This window comes from Chiloscyllium plagiosum, chromosome 11 (genome assembly GCF_004010195.1).
Source record: "Chiloscyllium plagiosum isolate BGI_BamShark_2017 chromosome 11, ASM401019v2, whole genome shotgun sequence".
NCBI lineage: Eukaryota > Metazoa > Chordata > Chondrichthyes > Orectolobiformes > Hemiscylliidae > Chiloscyllium > Chiloscyllium plagiosum.
The window spans coordinates 276,214-284,654 of record NC_057720.1 but is presented as its reverse complement, the minus strand read 5'-3'; the positions used below and the strand labels follow the sequence as shown (position 1 = coordinate 284,654).

Below are 8,441 nucleotides of genomic sequence, written 5' to 3'. Positions count from 1 at the left end.
CAGTGAGGGTCGAGGGGACGGTGAGTGCGAGTGTCGAGGGGACGGTGAGGGTCGAGGGGACGGTGAGGGTCAGGGAGACGGTGAGGGCGAGTGTCGAGGGGACAGTGAGGGCGAGTGCCAAGTGCGGTGAGGGTCAAGGGGACAGTGAGGGTGAGCAGACGATGAGGGCAAGTGTCGAGGGGACGGTGAGGGTCGAGGGGACGATGAGGGTCGAGGGGAGGTCAGGGTGAGTATCGAGGGGACGGTGAGTGTTGAGGGGTTCAGTCTGAGATTTACTGATCCACTCGGTGTGCAGTCAAAGTGAGTTAGGATTCCTGAAGAAGGGCTTATGCCCGAAACGTCGATTCTCCTGTTCCCTGGATGCTGCCTGACCTGCTGCGCTTTTCCAGCAACACATTTTCAGTCAAAGTGAGTTACCCATCCCAGCAGAAATGACCAATTGATGATCCCATTTCTGCGATTAATCTTCATTTCTGGCATAAATATGCAATATGGGGGATCTTCCAATTTAGGGAGAGACCACCAGATCTGGGATTTCTTCCCAATCACTGGATCATTCTCAATATTGTGATTTATTCCAGTGTCTGGTCCTGGTGTTTATTTCAAATTCAAGATCAAAGCCCAATTCCAGTAACGAATTCCTAGTCCCGATTAGTTTTATAAAGACATTGCCTTGGGATCATTGGTAATTCCGAATTTCTGGAGTATTGAGCCATAGGTTGATCACTTGGGGAATAGAGGTTGGGATTGGTGAAACTGCACCAAAGCAGGATGATGCTAAAAAGTTTGAAAAATATAAAGATAGATAAGTCCCCTGGGCCAGATGGGATATATCTAAGGTTGCTACAGGAAGCGAGGGAAGAGATTGCTGCACTTTTGGTGATGATCTTTGCATCCTCACTGTCCACTGGAGTCTGCCAGATCATTGGAGGGTGGCAAATGTTATTCCCTTGTTCAAGAAAAAGAATAAGGATAATCTTGGGAATTACAGACCAGTCAGTCTTACATCAATAGTGGGCAAGGTGTTGTAGAGGATTCTGAGAGACAGGATTTATGATAACTTGGAAAACATAGTTTGTTAGAGATAGTCAGCATGGCCTTGAGAGGGACAGGTCATTCCTCATAAACCTGATTGAATTCTTTGAGGATGTGACAAAACACATTGATGAAGGTAGAGTAGTGGGTGCGGTGTATATAGATTTTAGCAAGGCATTTGATGAGGTTCCCCATGGTAGGCTCATTCAGAAAGTAAGGAGGCATGGGATACAGGGAAACCGGTCTGTCTGGATACAGAATTGGCTGGCCCATAGAAGACAGAGGGTGGTAGTAGATGGAAAGTATTCAGCCTGGAACTCAGTGACCAGTGGTGTTCCACAGGGATTGGCTCTGGGACCTCTGCTCTTTGTGATTTTTGGAAATGACTTGGATGAGGAAATGGAAGGGTGGGTTAGTAAATTTGCCGATGATACGAAGGTTGGTGGAGTTGTGGATAGTCTGGAGGTCTGTTGTAGGCTGCAGTGGGACATTGACAGGATGCAGAACTGGGCTGATAAGTGGCAGATAGAGTTCAACCTGGAAAAGTGTGAATTGATTCATTTTGGAAGGTCAAATTTGAATGCAGAATACAGTTCAAAGGCAGGATTCTTGGCAGTGTGGAGGAACAGCAGGATCTGGGGGTCCATGTCTATAGATCCCTCAAAGTTGCCACCCAAGGTGATAGGGTTGTTAAGAAGGTGATGGTGTGTTGGCTTTCATGAGCAGGGGGATTGAGTTTAAGAGCCATGAGGTTATGCTGCAGATCCATAAAGTCCTGGTTAGACCACACTTGGAATATTGTGTTCAGTTCTGGTTGCCTCTTTGTAGGAAGGATGTGGAAGCTTTAGAGAGGGTGCAGAAGAGATTTCCCAGCATGCTGCCGGTACTGGAGGGTGTATCTTATGAAGAAAGGTTGAGGGAGCTAGGGCTTTCTCATTAGAGCAAAAAAGGATGAGAGGCGACTTGATAGAGGTGTACAAGATGTTGAGAGACATAGACAAAGTGGATACCCAGGGACTTTTTCCCAGGGTGGAAAGGGCTATTACGAGAGGGCATCATTTTAAGGTGATTGGAGGAAGGTTTAGGGGTGATGTCAGAGGTAGATTCTTTACACAGAGAGTGGGGGGGGGGGGGGGGTGTGGAATGCACTGCCAGCGGTGGTAGTAGGGTCAGAGACATTAGGGACATTTAAGAGACTCTTGGATAGGCCCATGGATGATAGTACAATGAAGGGCACGTAGGTTAGTTTGATCTTCGAGTAGGATAAAGGATCGGCACAACATCAAGGGCCGAAGGGTCTGTACTGTTCTATGTTCTATGAAGCTTTCATTTGATTGTTTGTTCCCACAGGGTGAGGTTGGGGAACCTGGTCAGAAAGGAACAAAAGGATCAAAAGGGGAGCAGGTGAGTGAGGCGACTGATTCCTGATGGAAATATTCCCATGGTTCCTCCCTCTCTGCTGTTTTACAGCACGTGGCTCCATTCAGAAGTCTCCAGTAACTCAGCATTTTCACAAAAAGTCCTGTTTGTATCAAACTCCAATCCCTCAGCACTGACCCTCCGACAGTGCGGCACTCCCTCAGCACTGACCCTCCGACAGTGCGGCACCCCCTCAGCACTGACCCTCTGACAGTGCGGCACTCCCCCAGCACTGACCCTCTGACAGTGCGGCATCTCCCCAGCACTGACCCTCTGACAGTGTGGCACTCCCCCAGCACTGACCCTCTGACAGTGCGGCACCCCCTCAGCACTGACCATCTGGTGGGGAAGCCTTCACTGTTTCTGGGTGTTCTTTCAGAGTGGGGCCTTGTTGCTATGGCACAGCTTTCACCCATTCCCTCTGTCTGGGATGCTCCCAGTGCGAGCTGAACCTTGATGGACAAGCCCAAGATTCCCTTCAGCCTCTCGCTGTGTCACCTGAACCAGCTCAGCATCTTCCCAGGCCTTACTGAGCTACCATTGTCGTCTTTACTCATGTCAGCGCTGAGTGTCCTCAAGGGAATGTTGTTGTGCAGTAATATTGTCCCTATCTCTGATCCAGGATGCCTGGGTTCAAGTCCCACCTGGTCCCGAGTTGTGTTAAAACATCCTGAACAGGCTGATTCAGGAAATCCATTCCATGACGGTGCAGGCTTGGAGCAGGTCACCCTGTCTGACAGTTTAACCTTGGAGCCTGGTTTTGTGCGACAGCCCAGTACTGGCTTCACCTCTTTCCTTTTGTCTCTTTCCTCAGGGACCTCCTGGACCTCATGGTCTTCAAGGACCTATTGGACAGCCTGGACCAGCAGTAAGTCACTGCCCTTGCTGTCACTGGTAATTCTACAACAAGGACAATGCTCATCAAAATAATGGGAGGCAATTCATCGAAACATCCAAAGCCAGAGCAGGAATAGGCCATTTGGCCCCTCAAGCCGCCTCTGCCATTGCAGATGATCATTGCTGGTCATTGAATTCTAGTGCCTTTTCCATTTCTTCCCATACCCTGGATTGCTTGGATTCCCTGGATTAGCCGCTACAGTGCGTTCTTACATCTCGTTGGTTATGGGAGATCTCTAACATTGCTCTAATGATCCTCTTAGTTTTCACAAACCGGTAACAGGAACTCGCTGACCAGGAAGACCAGTGGAACCTTGTGTAGGGTTTTCTTGTGTTTCGATGAGTTAGTGGACAGCCATTGAGGAGCAAACACAAAGAGAAGGTTCTCCAACACAAAACCCACCTGATGTCTTTTCTGAGGGCTTCGAGATGTTTGGACAGTATTACACAGTTGGAGAATGTAGTTGCAGATTTGAGTTAGAATCTTCCTCAGAATAAATAAAGACAAAATCTCATGAGGCATTGCATCATTTGTGCATAAACATAGCCACAGCCAATTGGAGATGTCCTACAGCCAAAGTCTCCACAGCTGCCTGTGGGAACGAGTTCCAGAACTCCCATCAGATTTTAAGGAGTTTCCCCCTTGTTCCTGACATCACAACCCCAACCCCACTCCTAGTAACTCACCTCCTGATTCCCCAAAGCCTGTCCAAATTCTACAAGGCACAAGTCAGGAGTGTGATGGAATACTCCCCACTTGCCCCTGGATGGGGGCAGCTCCACTCAAGAAACTTGACACTATCCAGGACAAGGCAGGCCATTTGATTGGCTCAGCATCCACAAATATCCCCTCTCTCCACCACTGACGCTCAGTAGCAGCAGTGTGTACCATCTACAAGATGCTCTGTAGGAATTCACCAAAGATCCTCAGGCAGCACCTTCCAAACACATGACCACTTCCATCTAAAAAACAAAGGCAACAGATACAGAGGAACACCATCATCTTCAAGTTTCCCTCCAAGCCACTCACAATCCTGACATGGAAATATATCACCGTTCCTTCACTGTCACTGGATCAAAATCCTGGAATTCCCTCCCTAAGGGCATTGTGGGTCAACCCACAGCAGATGAAAACAGCTCACCCCCACCTTCCCCCACCTTTGTGGGCGGCACGGTGGCACAGTGGCTAGCACTGCAGCCTCACGGCGCTAGAGACCCGGCTCAGGCGACTGACTGTGTGGAGTTTGCACGTTCTTTCCGTGTCTGCGTGGGTTTCCTCCGGGTGCTCCGGTTTCCTCCCACAGTCCAAAGATGAGCAGGTTAGATGAATTGGCCATGCTAAATTGCCCCTAGTGTTAGGTAAGGGGTACATGTAGGGGTATGGGTGGGTTGCGCTTCGGCGGGGCGGTGTGGACTTGTTGGGCCGAAGGGCCTGTTTCCACACTGTAAGTAATCTAATCTAATCTAATTCCCCAGAGTAATTAGGGATGGCAGCAAATGTGGGCCAGCCAGTGACCCCCACGTCTCATGAATGAAGGAATAAAAAACGCTTGGGGATTTATCTTACTTTATTCCCGTTAGTTTCTCTCGTGCTTTCTGTGGAGAGTTATTTGGTCCTTGATTATTTTGTAATTTTGGAACGCTATTAGTGTCTTCCACCGTGAAGTATTTATTTAACTGCTCTGCCATTTCCTCATACCCTGTTACTGTTTCCCCATTTTCATTCTCTCAGGGGCCTATGTTCACTCTTGCTTCTCTCTGTCGTTTGATCACAAAAATGCTTCCACGTGGTCACCTCAAACACCTCTCCGGCTTCACTCCCCAGAGTGATATTCCGCACTGTACCGCCCCTTGTGGGCTATCTTCATGGTGATATAAAAAGCTCTCCTCAACACATTTCAAGAAAGCTGTCCCTCTAAACCCCTTACACAACGACTATCACAATTAAGGTTGGGGATGTTTAAATCTTCTGACATAATTACCTTGTTATTGTTCTTACGCAGCTCAGTAAATTGTCTCTATAATCTGCTCCCCTATTGCCCTCTGGATGTTGGGGGGGTGGGGGGGCTGTATAATACACTCCCAGCAATGTCACTGTCCTCTCTTTGTTCCTAAACTCTACCTGCAAAGCCTCATTTGAAGATCCTTCCAACAATTGCTCCTCTGTACTGCAGTAACTAACTCATAAATTAATAATGTTCCCCCAGCCTCCTGCCTGTCCCTCCTGATGCTGCCTGCCTTGCTGTGTTCCCCCAGCCTCCTGCCTCTCCTTCTTGATGCTGCCTGCCTTGCTGTGTTCCCCCATCCTCCTGCCTGTCCCTCCTGATGCTGCCTGCCTTGCTGTGTTCCCCCAGCCTCCTGCCTCTCCTTCTTGATGCTGCCTGCTTTGCTGTGTTCTCCCAGCCTCCTGCCTATCCTTCCTGATGCTGCCTGCCTTGCTGTGTTCTCCCAGCCTCCTGCTTGTCTACTGTGAATGTCAACATTGTTGAACTCCCTCTGCCTTGGGGCCTTTTCAAGAGAATTCCGAAGAGTAATGACCTTCTTTGAACACCTGCCTCCCCCCCTCCAATCTTTGCTTAGAATCCCCTTGTCTTGCATCATGTTTCCTTTCCATTGGTGATGTTATCCTACGGCCAGAGACTGAACTGTGTTTGTGTTCTTTTCTCGAGGGTGGAGATGGGGAGCCGGGTCCCAGAGGTCAGCAGGGAATGTTCGGACAGAAAGGTGACGAAGGACCACGGGGATTCCCTGGTCCACCCGGGCCAATTGGTCTTCAGGTAATCCTCCAAAAATAATAAAACTGAAACTCTAGGGAGGCGCTGATAATACATGCAGAGAATGCTGGAGAAACACAGCAGGTCTGGCAGCAACTGTGGAGAGAGAGAGAGAGAGAGAGACAGTTAATGTTTTGAGTCTGGTATCACTTCTTCCAAACTGAAAGGGGTTAGAAATCTAATTGGTATTTTATACTTTTGGAAAACCTAGAGGGTTAGGTCGAACATCTAGAATGTTCTGGGATTGGTTTAAGGATGGGAGAGATTAAATATCAATGATGTGATGGACCATAAAGTAAAGGAAATGATCATGGTTGGAGCTAAGTCACAAAGCCATGGTCCGGCGTTCATTAGCTGAATGAAGGACATCGCTGAGAGAATTGAATAGAAACAGGAAAACAAGATAAAGACTGGCATTTGGCAGGAGACCAAGAACAGAAATGTCAGTGTGAAAATCAGGTGGAGAATTCAAATGTCAACTGGAAGATCAGAGCTAAACAATTTATACACAATGCCTGCAATCTCATTAAAATCCCTTTGGGGATCACTCGAGTACTCTCCAATCAAACTGAATATCAAGACAAGACAGGAGATGTTGTGTCGTGACCCAAAGACCAATGAAGAAGGTGCATTTATCGAGCAACTAAAAAGGTGTGAGAAAGAGGGTTAGAGACAGACAGCGATACAGTGAGAGACAGACAGACAGAGAGAGACAAAAACAGAAATTGCTGGAAAATCTCAGCAGGTCTGGCAGCATCTGTGGAGAGAGAAATCAGAGTTAATGTTTCGGGTCCAGTGACCCTCCTTCAGAGCTGATGGTAGCTCAGAAGATGTTGGTGTACATGCAGGAGATAGGGTGGGCGTGAGGACAGAACCCAAAGAGAGAGAGAAACCGTTGGATAGAGAAAGGAGTGGATAAAGGTCAGTCTGGGGGCATGAAGCTGCTAATGGGGATTGTTATTAATAGCTGACAATGGGTTGTGTGTGCTAGCAGCCCATGTGCTGACAGAGCCTGGTGTGTGAGGGAGGGGGGTGGGGAAGGACAGGGGGAAGGTGCTCCGGCCCTAAAATTGTTGAATTCTATATTGTGTCCAGAAGGGGAGGCTGAGGGCTTTCAGTGAAGTCTAATCAAAGTTCAGTACAGATTTTGTGTAACAACCCAACTTCTCAATTCAACCTTCTTGAAAAAAAAGTCAAGGTTTTGATTTAGCTTCTGATTGGGGAGCAGTCAGTGTTTTGCATTTCACTCTACACGCAGTCACTGAGTGTGCACCAGGAAACTGAAGGGTACTGTCTTCGTACTCTGGAATTAAATAGAGCACAGAACCCAGGGGTTTAACCAAGATGTTCAAAATCAGGGAGAGAGTTTGATGGAGTAAATCAGGAGAAAGTGTTTCCAGGGGCAGGAGGGTGAGAGAGCAGAGGGAGACAGATTGAAGGGAATCGGGAAAAGCCCAAGAGGGGGAGGGGAGGGGGATTGTTTTACACAGTGAGTTGTTGAGATATGGAAGGGTGATGGGAGCAGATTAACTCATAGCTTTCACGTGGGAATCAGGGGGATACAGGGAAAGGAACATCACGGAGGGCTGTGGGGAAGGAGAAGGGAGGGAAATTAAAGCAGTTGATAGTATGGGCTGAAGTTAGAAACAGGAAAGGAGAGGTCACCCTGCTGGGACTTTTCGATAGGCCTCCGAATAGTTCCAGAGATGTAGAGGAAAGGATAGCAAAGATGATTCTCGATAGGAGTGAGAGAGACAGGATAGTTGTCATGGGGGACTTCAACTTTCCAAATATTGACTGGGATCACTACAGTACGAGTACTATAGATGGGTCAGTTTTTGTCCAGTGTGTGCAGGAGGGCTTCTTGACACAGTATGTAGACAGGCCAACAAGGGGTGAAGAAGCCACATTAGATTTGGTACTGGATAATGAGCCCGGCCAATTGTTAGACTTGGAAGTAGGTGAGCACTTTGGTGATAGCGATCACAATTCTGTTATGTTTACTTTAGTGATAGAAAGGGATAGGTGTATACCACTGGGCAAGAGTTACAGCTGGGGGAAAGGCAAGTACGATGTGATTAGGCAAGATTTAGGAAACATAGGATGGGGAAGGAAACTGCAGGGGATGGGCACATTAGAAATGTGGAGCTTATTCAAGGAAAAGCTACTGTGTGATCTAGATAAGTGTGTACCTGTCAGGCAGGGAGGAAGCTGTAGAGCGCTGGAGCCGTGGTTTACAAAGGAAGTGGAATCTCTGGTCAAGAGGAAGAAGAAGGCTTATGTTAGGATGAGATGTGAAGGCTCAGTTAGGGCGCT

General features: G+C 48.0%; 1 protein-coding gene across 1 annotated transcript in view; it reads left to right on the top strand.

Moving 5' to 3' along the window:
- Positions 1-8,441, top strand: part of col11a1a (collagen, type XI, alpha 1a) — a 251,811-nt gene that overhangs the window by 169,762 nt on the left and 73,608 nt on the right. The window contains exons 38-40 of the mRNA XM_043700060.1: positions 2,386-2,439; positions 3,269-3,322; positions 6,021-6,128. Of these exons, the coding sequence (XP_043555995.1) occupies positions 2,386-2,439; positions 3,269-3,322; positions 6,021-6,128 (216 nt within the window). The remainder of the gene's footprint in view (positions 1-2,385; positions 2,440-3,268; positions 3,323-6,020; positions 6,129-8,441) is intronic.